Below are 19,326 nucleotides of genomic sequence, written 5' to 3'. Positions count from 1 at the left end.
AATTAATTTTACAGGTATGTAGAAAAAAATCCAGTTTTCTTTATCATGCATCATGGGACACAGAGCAGGCTATTCATGACTTTGTGGGATGTCAGAAAGCAATAAGACATTTGAGGGGAGGGCAACACCATGATAGCCACCATCAATAATCCCTCAGGACCTACTCAGCCGTCCGTAAAACACTGCGGACAAAGGCAGAATCCTCTGCGGCTCTGACATTCACCTGGTAAAACCTTGTGAATGTGTGAACCGAAGACCATGTAGCAGCCTTGCAAATCTGAGCCACTGATGCCTGATTGCCCAAGATGCCCCCACACTCCTGGTGGTGTGTGCTTTCACCCGAAAGGGTGGGACTTTAGCTTTCAAACCATAGACTTGAATGATCAATTGGCAGATCCAATGAGAAATAGTCGCCTTGGATGCTGCCTGCCCCTTCCTAGGCCCCTCTGGCAACATAATTATAGCATCTGACCTCCTGATCTGTGCTGTTGCCTACAAGAAGATGCTTACAGCATGAACCACATCCAAGGTAGGAAGAGATCTTCTCTTATGGACTGAGACCTAGCAAAGAAGGAAGGCAGAACTATGTCCTGATTGAGATGAAAACCAGAAACCACCTTTGGTAAAAAGCACGGATGAGGTCACAACACCAGCTTATGATGCAAAGCCAAAAATGGTTCTCTGCGGATCTATCCCACTTCTTAGTCCCCTGAGAAACCAATGCAATCATCCCAGCAATCTTATCTTCTAAACCCACTAAGGCTGAAGCAATATCATCCTTGGTTACATATGCTGAGGCAGAAGCCCCAGTAATAGCTACAATGCCAGATAGACACAGTGGCTCAGACTGCCCAGTCGCTTCTGGCTTGTCAGGAGAGGATATTACAGCAGATCTTCAGCTAGGTTAGGTTCCTCAGGACCTGGTGGTGGTACATTAGTGCCCTTTCCTGCAGCACATCCCCCACTCCGTTTTATGGAAGACACTCCTTTAGATAATGCAAACCTGTGCACCTCCACACAGATCACAATGATAAAACTATGCAAGTAGTGTGCTTAAAAATAACTCAATGCAAATGCTGCCTTACGAGCCACCTAGGGCGGCTCCTGACTGACTGGTCCATACTTCCTCCTCAGGGGAGTACTCACGTGACCCTACTGAAAAGCCTGCTCTGTGTCCCGACCACAGGAGATTCCTCAGCAGCAACTGCCCGAAAACAAGAGCAAGCACATCTCGGGAACAACAGTGAGCACTCCCCCTGTTAGAAACTCACAGTCACACCTCTCATTTTCCCTCCAAATTAGAGCTTTTGTTTGTGCCTCCTTACAGAAAGAAAAAGAAGGTATCTTACCAGTCCTGTTGCAGGTCCCTGACTTCTGTCAGGCACCAACCTTCACCCATCACAGCGGGCATCATACAGACCTTGAAGGACTCAGTCCCCATGCTGAGGGGCTACTGCCTTGGACCCGTATAGCACCCCGCTAGAAGCGCCTTGGTCAGATTTACAACTGCACAGGGTTCCATCTGCGTGGGGTCAGCACCGTAAAGCTGCTTTACAGGCAAAACCTCAAGGATTCTTCTCCTTATCCGTGGATAGGCGGCACTGATATGCGGCAAAGATGGGCATTGACAGGCAGCACTGATATGCGACAATGATGGGCACTGACAGGCAGCACTGATAGGCGAAACTGACTGGCAGCACTGATGGGCATGGATGAGCGGCACTGATGGGCAGAACTGACTGGTAGCACTGCTGGGCACAGATTGCAATTGATACGCAGCACTGATGGGCACTTTTGCCGATTATCAGAGTAGATATCTCCTTTTACACTTGCCAGTTATCGGCAGTACTTTCCTCTTGCTGTGCAAAAGTGCTGCCGATAACTGGCAAGTGTGTTTACATCGTGATCAGCTGTGACTGACAGCAGCAGGAACCAATGGTTCCTGCTGCTGTGTCTCAGCCATTGAGGAGCGAGAGACCCGAAAAAAAGTGAGGCTCCTGTGCATAGCACTGGATGAAGATTGGGCTCAGGTAAGTATTGGGGGGGTTACGGGGGGAGCTGCACACTTGACTTTTTTGGCCTCCTGGGTTTCACAAGGGGCCATATCCTTTCAACAAATGAGAAAGAAAAACAGCACTGATAAAGGTCCCAGAATAACTGTAATTTATTCACAAATGAAAGCTGTGTCCGTGTATAACAGAAAACACATCTTTTGTCATACCTTATGTTTTGCAAGTCCAAGATTTTACATGGTTAGAACAGAACTCCAAACGCATCACTAAGGACCTCATATATACAGTTATGAGAAAAAGTAAGTACACCCCTCCATGGAAACTGTTGAATTATTGAACAAACTGATCTGGAGTCAAACAGTGCTACAAGTAAAGGCGACATACCTGAACAAATGACACATAAATTTGATGTGGTGTATCGTTTTCATGATTTCAATGAATGTTTTTACCACAGAGGAACCCTTGCAATAATATTCAGAGCTTGGGGAACCCTGCTAAAAATGATTTTATTGTGGTACATAAGCCACACCACATGATGAGAGGTGAATTCCTTACACTGGTGGTCAGTGAGAAGAATGCTCCTTAGATTGGCGGCCAATGGAAAGAATGCCCTCCTTTAAAGGCAGATAACATGGTCATTGGTGCCAGTGTTACTAAACCCACAGCAGTAAAATCAGTCTGTATGTGCCATAGAGCACCCTAAGGGGTTAATCCTCTGCACTGTGTAAAAAGGCTGTTTGATCCTGCCTTCTCTGATCCTCCCCTTCTTCTACTGTTCCCAATCCAACTGGTGATAAAAGAGCCTTGGGGAAAGCTGCACATTCTCAGTTTGGTCTGTATTGCTAGAGATTTTTTTTTCTTCTTGGGAGAGTGCATGTGATCAGCACAGGGCCAATCGGCACTGTCCAGACAGAGGGTCAGGGGTCCTGCAGTCTTATAGGACAATCAGGGGAGAATGAAAGCTCAATCTACAAACTTTAAACAGTGCTCTGCTGGACACTGATAGAAGTCACAAGACTACTATATACTACTGCTGAGAAAAGGTATTTACCAGTTCATATATTTTTTTTTTTTTTTGGGAGGGTCCATGTGATCAGCACAGGGCCAATCAGCACTGTCCAGGCAGAGGGTCAGAGGTTATGCAGCCTCATAGGACAGTCAGAGCAGAATGAAAACTCCTCCTACAAGATTAACCAGTGCTCAGCTGGACACTGATAGAAGTCACAAGACTGCTATATACTGCTGATGAGAAAAGGTATTTAGCAGTTTATATTTATGAAAATAATTGCATTTCCATGTTCTGTGTACTGTGGGAGACCAGCTATGGTGAATGCAGGGTTCAAGGAGATAGCGGATATAGCCAATGCAAGGTCCTGAGTTTAGTAACACTTTGACCAACAAAAGAAAGGAGGCGTTCCACCAGTAGCACGCTGTTGGCTCTGCCGAGTGGCATTGGTGCCAAAACTATGCAGACACCATCAGTGGGGAGTTTAATCCACCATTGCTCAAGGAACCCATAGCAACCACTGGAGGAACCCTGAGGTTCCATGGAACCCTAGCTGAGAAAGGCTGCCATAATTGTATGTCAGTGGAAAAGTACCACCTTGCATTGCTGGTCATTGTAGGTGGGAGACAAATCTGCCACTGCACAAAGAACCCCGGTTGAAAACCCTACTACTACTTCTAATCCATGAAATTTATATCCGTGTTTGAGTAAAACTTCCTTAGGAAGCATGCCGGTGGAACCTGAGCTGTTTAAGCCTCAGACATTTAGAATCCCGTGTTCTCTTTTGCCAAGGATGAGTGGTGCCATCTTGCCAAGATCAATAGAACTCTACAATTCTTTCATAAAGAAAGCTGTGGGTAACAATGAGTCTGGCAAGGAATTTTAAAATGGTGACCATTTTAACTGAAACCAATTATTCCACTGCGAGTAAAATGATTTACATTGACATAGAATTCACCAAAAATTTTATATTTTTTACCACCATTTTATTCTCTAGGGTCTCAGAAAATACATAAGGTTTTGAGGCTTTACCTAATCTTCAGACCTAAAATTTTCATTTGAGCACAGGTGCAAAAACATGGATGCTCTTTATATTTAACCTCTATCCCCCCGCCCTATAGTAGAAATACTGCTACAGGGTGGCAGGGAAAAGTCACATGTATATATACGTGATTTGCATTTCCGGGTAGGGGGCGCGCGTGCTGCCCTTGGAGGCTACAGATGTCGATCATTGGGTCCCGGCTGGAGATTTTCCGCTGGCACCCGGCGATTGCCGAGTAACACTGACGGCAGAGACCTGTGTGTAAACAACACAGGTCTCTCTCCTGCCAGCAATAACATGCTGCTGTGTACTTATCTGCACAGCAGAGAAATACAAAGCAGCATGTCTCCATAGTAAAACACACACACAGCACATAATGTAAAACACACAGTTAACCCTTTGATCGCCCCAGATGTTAACCCCTTCCTGCCCAGTGTCATTAGTACAGTGTCAGTACTTTTTATTAGCACTGATCACTGTATTGTCACTGGGGATGTCAGTGGCAGTCAGTTCTCCCCCAGTGTGAGAATCCTGCCGCAGTCCCGCTATAAGTCGCTGATGGCCGCCATTTCTAGTAAAAAAAATAAAAAGTTCCAGTATATATACCGCCATTTGTAGACGCTATAACGGTCGCATAAACCAATTAATTTACATGTATTGGGATTTTTTTGTAGCACAGACATGGAGCAGAATACATTTTGACCTAAATTTATTAAGAAATTTGATGTTTTACATTTTTTTACTGGACATGTTTTATAGCAAAAAGTCAAAAATATAGGTTTTTGTTTTTTTTCAAAATTGTTGGTCTTTTTCTGTTTTTGTAAATCACAAAAATAAAAAACGCACAGTTGATCAAATACCACCATAAGCTCTATTTGTGGGGGGAAAAAAAAGACATAAATTTTATTTGGGTGCAGGGTTGCATGACTGCGCAATTGTCAGTTAAAATAACGCAGTGCCATATCGCAAAAAATCGCCTGGTCAGGAAGGGGGGGAAATCCTCTGGAGAGAAAGTGATTAAACAATTGCTTTGCCTCTATCTATGGCTTTTGAAATGTCTGTATAGATGTTCAGTCCACCTTTTAGGAAGAGTTTGGGCTGATGTACAGTATATGGCCGTAGAAGTGGTGAATCAACTAGAAATTCTGTATCCTATCAAAGTGTGCTTGATAGTAACCTGAGACTACTTGTCGAAACGATAATTAGAGAGCTGTGGACCTGATTTGATTCCCATTTACATTTTGTAGGGGTATTTTGTGCAAGGAAACTCACAAACATCTTGAAACTGAAGGAATTTTGTAAGTCTATGGCAGAGACTGGTGGGCAATATTCACAAAATGACTACACAAAAAGTAAATTCTGCTGCAGGAGGAAATAGCAGCTTTTGATGCAGAGGATGTACTTAAACTTTTCATTGTACACCATTACAGAGCTGATATTTTTGTTGAAGAATTGAAAAGGAAATTTTTTCTTGCCCATGTATATCAACTTTATCTGCATTCACGATTTTGAAAAAAGGTTTAATGTTTGCCTGTTTAAATCAGATAATTTGACTTCATTCTCCACGACTGTATGTCGTGTTAGTATGAGGAGCTGCTGCTGCATACTCACAGCTTCCAGCTTGTTATAAAGGTTTGTAGTCCAATGCATATTGTTCACAGCAGGTCTTAACATGATTGGCAGCTGTGAGAAAATATGAAGCCTAGAGGGCCTGAGGACTGGAAAGTAGTGCTCTGTGTATCATCTGCTGCATACGGCTTTTTTGTGAATTCTTTATTGAATGTTTTATTTGCCGACGTAATGCTTTGTGGTAGCTTTGAAATAATAACCTTCTGAAAAGCTCTCCATGGCCCCTGCGTGTTCCACAAACTAACTTATCCAATGTGCACTACAAGTCCAGACACTTTCACCCCCTTCCTGCCCAGGCCAATTTTCAGCTTTCAACGCTATCACACTTTGAATGACAATTACGTGCTCCTGCAGCACTGTACTCATATGAATTTTTTAGCATTTTTTGAGACAGATAAAACTTTATTTTGGTGGTATTTATTCACCACTGAAATTTTTTTCTTTTTTTGCTATATGAATGAAAAAGTCCAAAATTTTTTAAAAAAGTGTTTTTCTTATAACATTTTGCAAATAAATAGTCTTTCTTCATAAATCTTGGCCAAAAATTTAAATTTTTCAAAAATGTTTATATTATTATTTATGTTTTTTTTTAACATACTGTCACCCTAGCAGTACAGTGTCACCATAGTGACACTGTACTACTTGGGAGGTGATAAAGATTTATTTTTTTACACCGATTGCTTTTACACCCATAAAGGCTGTAAAAGCAATCATTTCTCCTTCTCTCTGGCTGCATTCTTGCAGCCATTGAGAAATACTGTGAGAGCTTTGATTGGTCACAGCTTGTCACATGGTACAAGGCTGTTGTGAATAGTCTTGTACCATGTGACCTCGGTGATCATTCACAGATTTCACAAGTAGTAAGTAATGATATCAGAAGTGACATCTTGCTTGCTACTATTCATGTGATCACTGATTGGCCAATCAGTGATCACATGATCAGGAACTCACACAGAGGTCCGGTACAGCGATTGGTGTTCCTCTGGACGCAGAGGGCACAGCTTGAAAATGCGGGCTCTGTTTATGAACGGAAAACCGCTCCTGCACTGCTGCCGTCTGACCGTTTATATACATGGGCACGACGGGAAGTGGCTAAGAACTGGAATTTGATTCCGTAAGGGACCCCTGCACATGGCGTAGATTACAAATAACTAGTGATCCACAAGAGACTTCTGAGGTTAATGTTGAATAATATTTTGTATATCCATGTATGGCATATCCGTCCAATTTGTTATGAAGATGTTAATGTGTATAATTGTTACATTATGGAATACAATTGTAGTATAATATGAAGAAGAGAAGTTGTAATCTTGAAACGCGTTGGATATATAAGACAAATTGACCACAAAGTATTTGTTCATGCAATTTTTTGTAATCACACGTACTGAATACTACTATTTATTTTTAAAATTCTTGCATTAAAAAAATATTATGCTTTTTAGTTAATGTCTTTGTCCTTGATATTTGGCTCATTGTTTAGTGCTGCCCTTTACAGTTCCATCTCTAGGGGAGAATATTTTCTTACAGAGGTTAATGTTGAAAAACATATGTGCCTTTAGAAGTTGTCCTTTAAGGAATTCCCTTACCCCCAAGATTGGAGCCAACCTCGTATAATACTTTTCTTCCTCTCCATTCCATTTTCACTGTGTATCCCTATCAGCATTGCATAACATTTCCTTTTAGTGCACCGTGTGTACCGCAGTTCCACTCATTCTAATGGGAGAACTGGGTTTCACTGGAGGCCACCATGAGTGTGACTCTCCTATAAGAATGAATGGGGCAGCAGTGCACATGCGCATTGGGGGGGTGGAGGTTAAGGTTTAAGGACAGCTTATAATAGAGGTACAGTTGTCCTTTAAATGCAAGATACCAAGGCACATACCTGTGTGTTTTATTTATTTACTGGCGCATAATTTGCCAGCATGGAGCCCACAGGTTGTCAACAGAGGTGAGCTTCAGTTTCAAAACAAGGGGCACAGATGCCCTTTCGTTATGGCATGAAGGCAAAAATTAAACGTCATAGACTACAGAGATCCATTCATACAAGATATATAATATCTATAAAGTAGTCACATGACCCATGCAGGCACTTAAAATCCTCCATGCGATGACTACTTCTTCTTCTGTTGTCGTCTCTGCTCTCCCCTCATGTCCTTCTTCATTCTCCCGTCCACAACCTTAAACTGCCCTTTGACTCCAGGAGGACGGCGCACCTTCTTTCCAACACCTTTCTTGGATACCACATATGTCACTTGGCGCTTCTCCTTCCCAAGTCCCGCTTTCTTATAGATGCTGCAAATGCAAACGGAAAAAAGTAATAAATAAACCATTACAGAAATAATCAACTGATAAAAGACAGTTGTACTTTATTATTAACGTCTACAGAGGACATGTATGGAATTGTCCAAATTAACACTAATTACTACCAAAAAGTTATTTTATTTTTTTTTTTACATTTTTATATTTTTTTAGTTACTATAAATTAAAGCCCCTAAAACAAAAATAGGAATTTTGGTTTACTTGTAAAATAATTTTCTTGGTGTACTTTACAGGGCACTTCATATTTATAATCAAAAAGATAATGCCATATCACACAATATTATTACCTATCATAGCTTCTCTGACTCACCATAAGTAGAGGTGTGGATTATTAACTGAACAAGTAGCATACAAAAAGGAAAGCAGTTGACTAGAGGAAACTGCAAAGAGATCGGTATATAAGTCCAAAGCAGAGTACAAGATACATCAAAAGAGAGGCAAAAAAGGGGTCTTGACCGTGTGTTCACCATGTTTAAAGTCTATCCTTCATAAGATCATTTTGATCGTAATAAAGACACTTTTTTGCATCTATTTTGATGTATCTTGTACTCTGCTTTGGACTTATATACCGGTCTCTTTGCAGTTTGCCCTAGTCAACTGCTTTCTTTTTTGTACACTTCATATTTATGGCTACTTATACTCACCGGCCACTTTATTAGGTACACCTGTTTAATTGCTTGGTAACACAAATTGCTAATTAGCCAATCACATGGAAGCAACTCAATGCATTTAGGCATCTAGACGTGGTGAAGACAACTTGCTGAAGTTCAAACTGAGCATCAGAATGGGGAAGAAAGGGGATGTAAGTGACTTTGAATGTGGCATGGTTGTTGGTGCCAAACGGGCTGGTCCGAGTATTTCAAAAACTACTGGGATCTTCATGCACAACCATCTCTAGGGTTTACAGAGAATGGTCCGAAAAAGAGAAAATATCCAGTGAGAGGCAGTTGTGTAGACGAAAATGCATTGTTGATGTCAAAGGAGAATGGGCAGACTGGTTGCTGCGACATTCAGATGGTAGGGTCAGAATTTGGCATAAACATGAAAGAATGGATCCATCCTGTCTTGTATCAACGCTTCAGGCTAATGGTGTAATGGTGTGGGGGATATTTTCTTGGCGCTAGCAAGGTGCACCTAATAAAGTGGCTGGTGAGTGTAGGTTATGATGCCATCCTAAGGTGGACACTGGCCAAAGAAAGGCAGGAATTTCCCACCCAGCTCAGCTAAGCCTCAGTTTGTATAAAGAAACGAGAAAGAGACAGAAAGGGGAGAGAAATCTGTGTCCTGTGATGTACTCCAAGAAAAGGATTTTACAGGTAAACCAAAAATCCACATTTTTTTAATCATACATCACAACTGTGTTTACTATGCTTCAGTTTGTGAATGAATGGGGAGACTGCAGAGCTCTTCCTGTTCATTCATTCTGTGCAGCTGAGGCTGCAGAGATGGAGATTGAGGGCTGTGTCCTCAATCTCCTCTCTCTTTCCCAAATGTGAGACATCAGTGGTCTGTTTAGACCCCTAATATTTCACCGCTCAACAGGGCTGTTCAAAAAAAGTTGTAAAAATTAATAAAAAATAAAATTGTAAAAAATACAAAAAAATAAGAATGAAAAAAAAAAACCTACTGATAATATCCACAGCCCTACTGACACCATCCTCTGCCCTACTGACAAAGTCCACTTCTCTACTGACACCATCCCCTATTGAAAGACACCATACACTACCCCTACTGACACTGTCCACTGTTCTATTTTTAAGGTAGGCTACATTTACATTTTTACAGTGACATTTGTTTTATTATATTTTTCTAAGTTTTCCTTAACTATTTAGTTAGACCTTGCTCATTAATTTCTTAAAAAAGAAAAGGCGCGGAACCCCGGTGATCAGTGACCTCTTTCATGTTGTTCAGGTATTATTATTATACAAGATTTATATAGCGGCAACAGTTTGCTCAACGCTTTACAATATAAAGGGAGACTGTTCTGCCCATATTGTTGAAAGTAAATGTATGTAATGTGTTGTAATGGCTTATACTGCAATGTTATGTGATGTTGCTGCCATCGAGTTAGTTATTATGCCTAATTATATCAGGACTTGACAAGAAGTGGTAATTTTCACATAGAGACAGTAACCTTTAACCTGGAACTTCCTATCCTCCATTTCGTGACTGCTTCTGGATCTAACAAGCAGCATACAGTGGAGCTCCAAGCTATTCCTGGACTTATGGTGGAATTGTCCGTGAGTACACTTACTGATGGGATGAAGCTGTTGTACAATGTTTAATGTACTGACACATATGTTTTGTTTGTGCTTATGTTGTAGTTTTACAAAGTTATTCAGAACAAAGAATACATACAGATCTGATGTCTCACGTTTGACTTCTGAATTATTGTTAGACTGTCTGACTAGTGTTATACAACAGTTCAATAACGCGAAGCAGAACAGAGACAATACAGCAATAATACAATTATTATTATACAGTATTTCTATAGCGCCAAAAGGTTTGCTCAGCACTGTACATTGTAGTGGGGTACAGTACATGGGACAATACAGTAACAAAACAATACACGAGGGGTTCGAGGGCCCTGCTCTTTCGAGCTTACAATCTAGGAGGGAGGGGATAGAGGTACAGAAGGAAGTGGCTGTGGGGGATGGAGTGGTAGGAGGAGTAGAGGAGATCAGCTGTTAGGTAAGGGTGGGGTAGGCTTCCCTGAAGAGATAGGTTTTCAGGGTGCGCCTGAAGGTGAGGAGGGTAGGTGACAGTCTGATGGATTGGGGTAGAGAGTTCCAGAGGATGGGGAAAGACCTGGAGAAGTCCTGCAGTCGGACGTTGGAGGTGGAGACCAGGGAACTAGAGAGTAGGAGGTCTTGTGAGGAGCGGAAAGTGCGGGTTGGGTGGTATTTGGGTATCAGGCCGGTAAGGTAGTTTGGGGCAGCGTTATGAATGGCTTTGTATGTCAATGTTAGTAGTTTGAATTTAATGCGTTGGGCAATCGGAAGCCAGTGGAGGGAATGGCAGAGGGGGGTGGCAGAAGTGGAGCGGTTGGCAAGGTGGGTGAGTCTGGCCGCTTAGTTCAGGATGGACTGAAGTGGGGATAGCCTGTGTTGGGGTAGGCCGGTGAGAAGGGAGTTGCAGTAGTCGGGAGATAATAAGGGAGTGAACGAGTTGTTTAGTAGTGTCTGGGGTTAGGAACGTACGTATCTTGGAGATGTTGCAGAGGTGGAGCCTGCATGAAGTTGCAAGCGATTGGACATGAGGTTGGAAGTATAGGTTTGAGTCCAGGGTGACACCTAGGACTTTGGCTTGCAGGGTGGGATTGATGGTGGCGTTGTTGGTCGTGATGGAGAGGATGGGGGGGGGGGGGGGCTGGGGGGAAAACTAGGAGATCGGTTTTGAAAAGGTTCAATTTGAGAAAATGGAGCGACATCCAGTCTGATATGTTGTTCAGGAGGTGGGTGATACGGGCAGAGACTGAAAGGGTGAGGTGAGGAGAGGTAAATTTTCATGTCGTCGGCGTAGAGGTGCTAGTTGAAGCTGTGGGAGTGTATCAGTTTGCCGAGGGAGGAGGTGGTAGCGTTATAGGTAACGCTGAAGGAGCGTTGGGATAGATAGCCAGGAGAGAGCAGTCTCTGATGCCAAGGGAGTGTAGTTTATTGAGGAGGGGGTGGTCAACTGCGTCGAAGGCCACGGAGAGGTCAAGGAGTAGGAGGACTGAGTAGTGGCCGTTAGCTTTGGTGGTTAGCAGGTCATTAGTGATTTTGAGTAGGGCGGTTTCGGTGGAGTGTAGGGGACGGAAGCCAAACTGTAGTGGATCAAGGAGGTTGTTGTCAGTGAGGTGGGAGCTTAGGCGGTTGTAGACTAAGCGCTCAAGGAGCTTAGATGTGAATGACAGCAGGGAGATGGGACTAAGGTTGTTCAGGTTGGTGGGGTCCAGGGAGGGTTTTTTGAGTATGGAGGTGATGTGCACGTGCTTTAGGGGGGAGGGATTTGCGCCAGTAGAGAGGGAGAGATTGAAGATGTGGGTGAGGGAGTGTAGGATGGAGAAGGAGGGTGACCGGAGGAGTTGTGTGGGGACAGGGTCAAGGGGGCAAGTGGTGAGGCGGGCTTTTAAGACCTTAGTGACCTCCTCAGTGGTAGCAGGGCTGAAGAAGCGGAGTGTTGGGGAGGATATAGTGTGCGGGATGCTAGGTGTGGTGGGGGGCACGGCGGTTGCGAGGTCAGAGGAGGGGAGAGTTGATGGGGTAATAGCGGGAGGGAGGCTAGGTGGGGAGGTAAATTGAGTATTGGCAATGTCCTTACGGATTGCATCAATTTTGTTTTGGAAGTGATTGGCAAGCTCGTGGGCGGTGAGTGAGGTACTGGGTGGAGGTGGGGGGGGGAGAGAGTAGGGAGTTGAAAGTGGAGAAGAGCCAGCGAGGACTGGAGGAGAGGGTGTTGATGAAGGTTACGAAGTAGGCTTGTTTGGCGGCGTGGAGGGAGGAGGTGTAGGTGAGGAAGGCGGATTTGTAGAGGGAGAACGCTCGAGCGGATCTGGTTTTGCGCCATAATCGCTCCAGTGCGCGACTGCGTCGTTTGAGATTTTTAGTGTGGTCGTTCTGCCAGGGTTGAAGCGGTCGGGGTCTAATGCTACGTGTGGTTAGGGGTGCTAAGGAGTCTAGGGCAGCTGACAGCGAGTCGTTGTACGCAGTAGTGGCCAGGTCAGGGCAGGACAGTGGAAGGATACAGTCGTACAGGCGGTCAACTGCAGAGTGGAGAGGGGCCGGGATCAGGTTGCGGAGGTTACGGTTTGACGTTTTGGGGGGAGACAGAGAACGTAATGAGGTTATGGTCAGAGAGAGGGAAGGGGATGTTAGTGAAGTTGTGGAGGGTGCAGAGATGAGAGAAAACTAGGTCCAGGGTGTTCCCGTCGGTGTGGGTGGAGGACTGTGTGCACTGTGTGAGTGCGAAAGAAGAGGTTAAGTGCAGGAGTTGGGAAGTAGCCGGGTTGTTGACGTTGATGGGGATATTGAAGTCACCAAAGATGATGGTGGGTAGCTCAGAGGAGAGGAAGAAGGGTAGCCAGGCGGAAAAGTCGTCGAGGAAGCGGGATACTGGTCCAGGAGGCCGAGAGATTACTGCAATCCTCAGATGGGTGGGAGAGAATAGTTAGATGCAGTGGGCCTCGAAGGAGGAGAAGGATAGAGAGGGGGGGTTTGGGAGGACCTGGAAGGTGCTCAGCAATGACAGGAGCATGCCGACCCCACCACCTCTACGACCGCTTGGTCTGGGTGAATGGGACCAGACGAGACCTCCATAGGAGAGTGCCGCAGGGGAGGTGGAGTCAGTGGCTTGGATCCAGGTTTCGGTGACCGCTAGGAGGTTGAGAGAGTGGGAGATAAAGAGGTCATGGATGGCGGTGAGCTTGTTGCAAACCGATCGGGCGTTCAGGAGTGCAATCAAGAGTGGAGGGGTGGATGCGGGGGACAGGTATAAGGTTGAGGGGGTTGCGGCAGCCAGTGGGAGTAGGAGGGTGCCTAGTGGGTGAGTGAGGTGGTGAGGGGCCAGGGTTCGGGGAGACGTCCCCGGCGGTTAGGAGAAGGAGAAGAGTGAGGAAGGTGGCATGGGAGCGGGATGTGCAGGAGCGTGAGTGTCTATTAGTGGTGGCGTGTGGGTCGGTGGGAAAGTGGAGTATCAGGAGGAGGTGGTGAGAGCCGTAGTGGGGAGAAGGAAGTAGTGAGGGAGCAATGTATAGCTGTTTTGGGGGAGTAGGGGGGTGGAGGAGAGGAGTACGAGGAGGAGGAGGAGTGCAGGTGACATATTAGGGTGAGCAGAGTGCTGGTCAATTGAGGGAGGTGAAAGATTTTACATCAGGGCGTATTGATGCGGAGAGTCTGTCACACCATGGCGGAGTTCATCTGTAGGAGGAGAGTGAGAGTGTTGGGCAGCTGCTGGCTAGTTACGGCAGTCTGTAGATGCTGTGGGGCCCGGCATCTGGAGGTGGTGTAGGCCGCCGTCGGTAGGTACAGTGGCCTAGGTGTCGGTGGGAGCGGTAGGCCATGTGGTGGGCTCGTCTCCACCGGATTGGACGGGGCTCGGGTCTGTGCGGTGGCAGGGGCACAGGGGCGGCTGTGTGGTGCAGCAATGATACAGTTCAATACAAGAGAGTTGAGGAGAGATCAGTCTACCTTTCTTTCTTTTTTCTGGGCGCTGCAGAGGGGGACGGATGCCGGGGATGCAGCCACATGGGGACGGGTGCACGGGATGCCGTCCGGAACGTTCAGCCGTGGGTGGTGTGGCCAGTCTGGGGGTCTCTCCGGCTCCCACAGGTGAGTGGTGGGGCTGGGATGCCGCCACATAGGGATGGATGCCGGGGATGCTGTCTGGGTCGTTCAGCCGTGGATGGTGCTGCCGGTCAGGGGGTCGCTCCGGCTCCCACAGGTGAGTGGTGTTGCTGGGCTGGGATGCTGCCACGTGGGGAGGGATGCCGTCCAGATCGTTCGGCCGTGAATGGTGCGCTGGGCAAGGATGCCGGCATGTGGGGAGGGATGCCGGGGATGCTGTCCGGATCGTTCAGCCGTAAAATGGTGGGCCGGTCAGGGAGTCCTTGGTGATGCTGGGCAGGGATGCCGCCACGTGGGGAGGGATGCCGGGGATGCCGTCCGGGTCGTTCAGCCGTGGATGGTGTGGCCGGTCTGGGGGTCACTCCGGCTCCCACAGGTGAGTGGTGGTAATGTGCTGGGATGCCACCACGTGGGGAGGGATGCCAGGGATGCCACCATGTGGGGATGGATGCCGTCCGGATCGTTCGGCCGTGAATGGTGCGGCCGGTCTGGGATGCCGCCACGTGGGGACGGATGCCGTCCGGATCATTCAGCCATGGATGGTGCAGCCGGTCTGGGGGTCTCTCCGGCTCCTGCAGGTGAGTGGTGGTGCTGGGCAGGGCTCCTGGTGGATGGCGGGTGGAAGCGGAGGCGACCGGAGCTCCAGAGCTGAGAGTCATGCAGCTGCTCCGGTCGCCATCTTGGGACCTACAGTTCAATACAAGAGGGTTAGGAGGGCCCTGCTCCTTGGAGCTTACAATCTAAGAGGGAGGGGCTAGTGGTACAAAAGGTAATAACTGTGGGGGATGGACTGGTAGGAAGAATAGAAGATTCCATTATTAGCGGAGGGCATAATAGGCTTCCCTGAAGAGATAGGGTTTCAGAGATCATCTAAAAGTGAGCAGAGTAGGCGAAAGTCTGATAAATTGGGGTAGAGAGTTCCAGAGGATAGGGGAAGGTCTGGAGAAGTCCTGGAGACTAGCGTGGGAGGAGGAGACAAGGGAGCTAGAGAGCAGGAGGCCATGCGAGGAGCGAAGAGTAGATCTCCACCTCTCAAAGGTTGCCTACCCCTGGGTTAGAATGAAACCCATGAGTTAGAATGATTTAAGTGTACGGACAAACAAAATATTTCAGTTTATTTTTGAGAGGTTGCAGGTTTTTAATGCTGTCTGTGTCCCCGCTGGGAAGATTCGCTCCCTTTATTTGGGAGTGGGACTGTAACCATTGTGAATGGGACTATAAAATTAAAAAAAAAAAAAAAAAAAGTTCTGGGTTTACATATACTTTAAATCCCCAACTACTGAGAAACTATTGTACTGTAATAAAATCTAAACCATAAACAACTAAGGAAGCAGAAGGGTTCAGGACCAGGGGCGGACTGACAACTCATGGGGCCCCTGGGCAACAGGGGATCATGGGGCCCTCGTCCTTGCCCAAACTCAAAAAAGCCTATGAAAAATGTACCAGGGGCATCTCATAGGGGCCCCCTACTGACCCCGGGCCATCGAGCAGTGCCAGAGTTTCCAAATGGTCAGTCTTCCCCTGTTCAGGACACAGCAAAGGGAAGAAAAACAAAAAAGAAACAATGGGATCTGTGTTCACTCTGATGGAACCCAGCAATTCCAATGCATTACTATTACAACTGTATGGTCACAATGTTGCAAATATACACTGACCCATGTGATTTATTAGGAACACCTGTATAGCGGTTTACTTATACAATACAGGCCAGGAGTTCGAGCAATGTTCACATCAAACACCATAAAATGTGATCTCTGTCATTTTGAACGTGGCATGATTGCTGGTGCCAGACAGACTGGTTTGATTTTTGTAGCTGCTGATCTCCTGGGATTTTCAGACACAACATCCTCTAGAGTTTATGGATAATGGTACACAGAACAAAAAAAACATCCAGCAAGCAGCAGTTCTGCAGAGAGAAAGACCATTCTGAAGAAAGAGGTCAGAGAAGAATGGCCAGACTGGCTGGAGCTGATGTAAAAGCAACAGTAGCTCAGATAAGCACTCTTTATGATTGTGGGGAACAGAAAGGCATCTCAGAATGGACAGTATGGAACCCCAAAGAGGGTGAGCTACAAAACCCAAGGATGAGGTTGAAGGGCACAGGCTTGCGCAACCTAGAAAAATGTAGACTGGTCTGATGAATCTCAGTTTCTGCTGAGGAATATAGATGGTAGGCCAGTCACCAGATCTGAATTCAAGATAACATCTTTGGGATGAGGAAAGCATGAGAATCTTACAGAGCTGCTCCAGGCTCTGGAAGGATCCTAACCATATTGCCAGGGTCCACCAAGCAGTCTGATGGACAGCTGGCTCTGGCTCTCAGCATGTGGCTGAGAGCTAAAGCCAGCTTGCCCGCCCCTTCTCCAGCCTCGCACTCCAGTGAGCACTGGAGGGACAGAGGAGAGAGCAGTCACTATATTCTGACCAGAATAGGAACTTCGCGATTAGCGGTCATGTGACTGCACAGTTCTCAGGCTGCATTAATTCAAAGCTCTTTTGGCTGTACTTCTCCTGTGGATCACAGGAGTGAAGTTTCTTCTCTTTGAAGTTTTTATATGTGATTTTTTTAAGTGTTTTTGCAAGTGTATACAGGCGTTTTTAGAAGAGTATTACAGGCATTTTACATGTGTATTCAAGCTTCAGGCTTTTGGTTTTTAGCCAATGGAAATCACTACGGGGAGGAGATTGGTTAATATATGTTTAAAACTGCAAAAAAAAAATGCTCAAATCAAGCGTTTTCAGGCATTCCCATTGAAGTCTATGGAGACAAAAATATTCAATTCTGCTTGGAAAGTGTACTTTTTGGAGCAACAGGCATTGTGCTACAAGTGACAAAACGCTCAGATATGAACAGGGGCTATTGAAACGAATGGGAATTTGCTTGTTGAGCATTTTTGAGCTACAGTGTGAATAGGGCCTCAGTCTTAGAGCTGATGTGGGACAGAGGTGAGTATGGAGGTTTGTTTGTATTTTCCAAACTACTTCTTTAAACAATCCTGAGAAAGTCACCCACCTGCGAAGCTGAGATGCTTTTTCCCTCTCTGAGATGTCTATGGTGTTAACCACTGCTTCTGCTTTTTTCTTGGCTTGCTCCATCTTTTTTAGCATCTGCAGAATAAACATTAAAAACATTGTTAGTTATGCACATGATCCTGTTATTTTCCAGCAACTTTAAGAATAAGTTCACCTTCTAAAAAAAAACAAATAAATGCACATTTTTTTGAAGGTAAAAAAAATGTGCATTTACAAATTTTTTTTGTAGGTGCCTGGAAAACATTGCATCCGTAATCAGCGGGTGCAATGCAGGGCTCCTGCAGACTGACAGTGTAAGCTGTCTGCTCATACCTTGTATACCTTATCAGTGGAATTGTGTTAGTAAAATCACTGGGGAAAACAGCACAGAAAATCAGAATCTACATCTCAGTATTCTATTTTGTCAATCCCAGACACGATCTAAAGAGTTGGAGCTTGCTGCAAGAGTAGGACATTATCATAAGTGGTGGCAGTGCTGCAGATTCCAGGTAAACCTAAAAATGTACAGTCTTATTAAACAACCACAGTTTTACCCATCAAAAGATTCTGTGAAGCTAGTCTGATAAGTCTTGAGTTTCCTCTTGGATGAAGTGAATCTATGCCCAAAGGTAAATTATCCCCAGAAAGACTGCCCTAAATACAGGAGATAGCAACAATGTTTGCTATGAGTCCACCATAGAATATCTCCTCATATATGTCAATGCGTTTCAGGGGCTTCCACATGCTACCTTCAACACGGCTAATTAAAAAAAAAAGTATATCTTTTTAAAATATAAAAATAAATCTGTGCTAGGAGTATAGTATATATATATATATATATATATATATATATAATTTATTTAATTATATGTTTTATACTAGCTGCTCAAATTTATATTTATCTATTGATTGAAAAAAATTTAACTTTTTGACTCCTAATCAAGTGGGTTGTGGAAGCCCCTAAAACATGTTGTGGTACATGATATGAGGGGATAAACTTTCTATTTTAGGTTCATACAAAGTGCAGCGCTCTTTTCTGCAGATACTATACTGATCATCACACTACAGGAGTCCTGAATGGAATCTTCCTTCCAAGACCATCCTCTCCAGACCTCAGAGCCAAAAAACATGCTAGATGGACAGCACTGTAGAATGCAATAGGGCCTGGGTGCCATCAATGCTATCACTATCATCCAAAGCCATATCTTTGCTGCACAGATGTCAACGTCTTATAGCTGTATTTCAATGCCAGCTAACTGGACAGGGTGAATTGTAGTTTCACTATCAGCTTTGCCTGAGGCTGCCTGTCATAACCACAAGACACATCTCACCCTTCTTCGCTTCCTGGCTTTTGCTTCAGCTATTTTCTTAATTGGCCGAGCGTTCAGCTCTCGTTGCCTTTGGCGGTATTCCTCCATTGTTTGACGGTCCACAGGAACCTGGACATTTCGATGCTTACGTTCATCAGTAATAAACCAGTCTGGAAGCTCATCATCATCATTATAAGCACGCCTGTGGAAAGGTGGAAAATGAAGCTGAGGAGCATATAGCTAAAAGGAGGATAAAATACAGAATGTACAGCGGGAAAGTCAGTAACCAGTAGATCTTGGCCAGGTGACTGGTAGATCACGGTCTGGGCTTGCTGACCCACCATCCCAGAGCATTAAACAGATTGCAATGCAGAGGAACTATGTAATGGACCCCAGACACCCACAACTGGGTATCTCCGTCAAGAAGCTGCTTCTCAGGCTCTGGAAAACGAGACCAGTGAATCCGGCTATTGTTACCCCAAGATCCAGACAATTTCCCCTCCCTGCATAATGGCACAGGGCAGGGCAATCTACATTTAGTAACAAGAGACACACAGTTATTCAAACTTCACACCAGCAGACACAGTCCCATCAGGAGGAAGGGCTGCTGGAGACCCCCCCCACTAAGCTAATACACAAACACATACATCCCATAATAGTTTGCTCCCAAGCC

General features: G+C 45.3%; 1 protein-coding gene across 1 annotated transcript in view; it reads right to left on the bottom strand.

Moving 5' to 3' along the window:
• Positions 1 to 2,146: 2,146 nt before the first annotated feature.
• Positions 2,147 to 19,326, bottom strand: part of FTSJ3 (FtsJ RNA 2'-O-methyltransferase 3) — a 75,131-nt gene continuing 57,951 nt past the window's right edge. The window contains exons 20-22 of the mRNA XM_089689699.1: positions 18,675 to 18,855; positions 17,345 to 17,439; positions 2,147 to 7,981 (exon numbers count right to left, since the gene is read on the bottom strand). Of these exons, the coding sequence (XP_089545825.1) occupies positions 7,801 to 7,981; positions 17,345 to 17,439; positions 18,675 to 18,855 (457 nt within the window). The 3' untranslated portion in view covers positions 2,147 to 7,800. The remainder of the gene's footprint in view (positions 7,982 to 17,344; positions 17,440 to 18,674; positions 18,856 to 19,326) is intronic.

The sequence above is a fragment of the Staurois parvus genome, unplaced genomic scaffold, assembly GCF_062004578.1.
Source record: "Staurois parvus isolate SC_StPar_1 unplaced genomic scaffold, SC_StPar_1.0 ptg000493l, whole genome shotgun sequence".
Classification (NCBI taxonomy): domain Eukaryota; kingdom Metazoa; phylum Chordata; class Amphibia; order Anura; family Ranidae; genus Staurois; species Staurois parvus.
The sequence above is the reverse complement of the archived record's forward strand: the minus strand, read 5'-3'. Positions and strand labels throughout refer to the sequence as shown.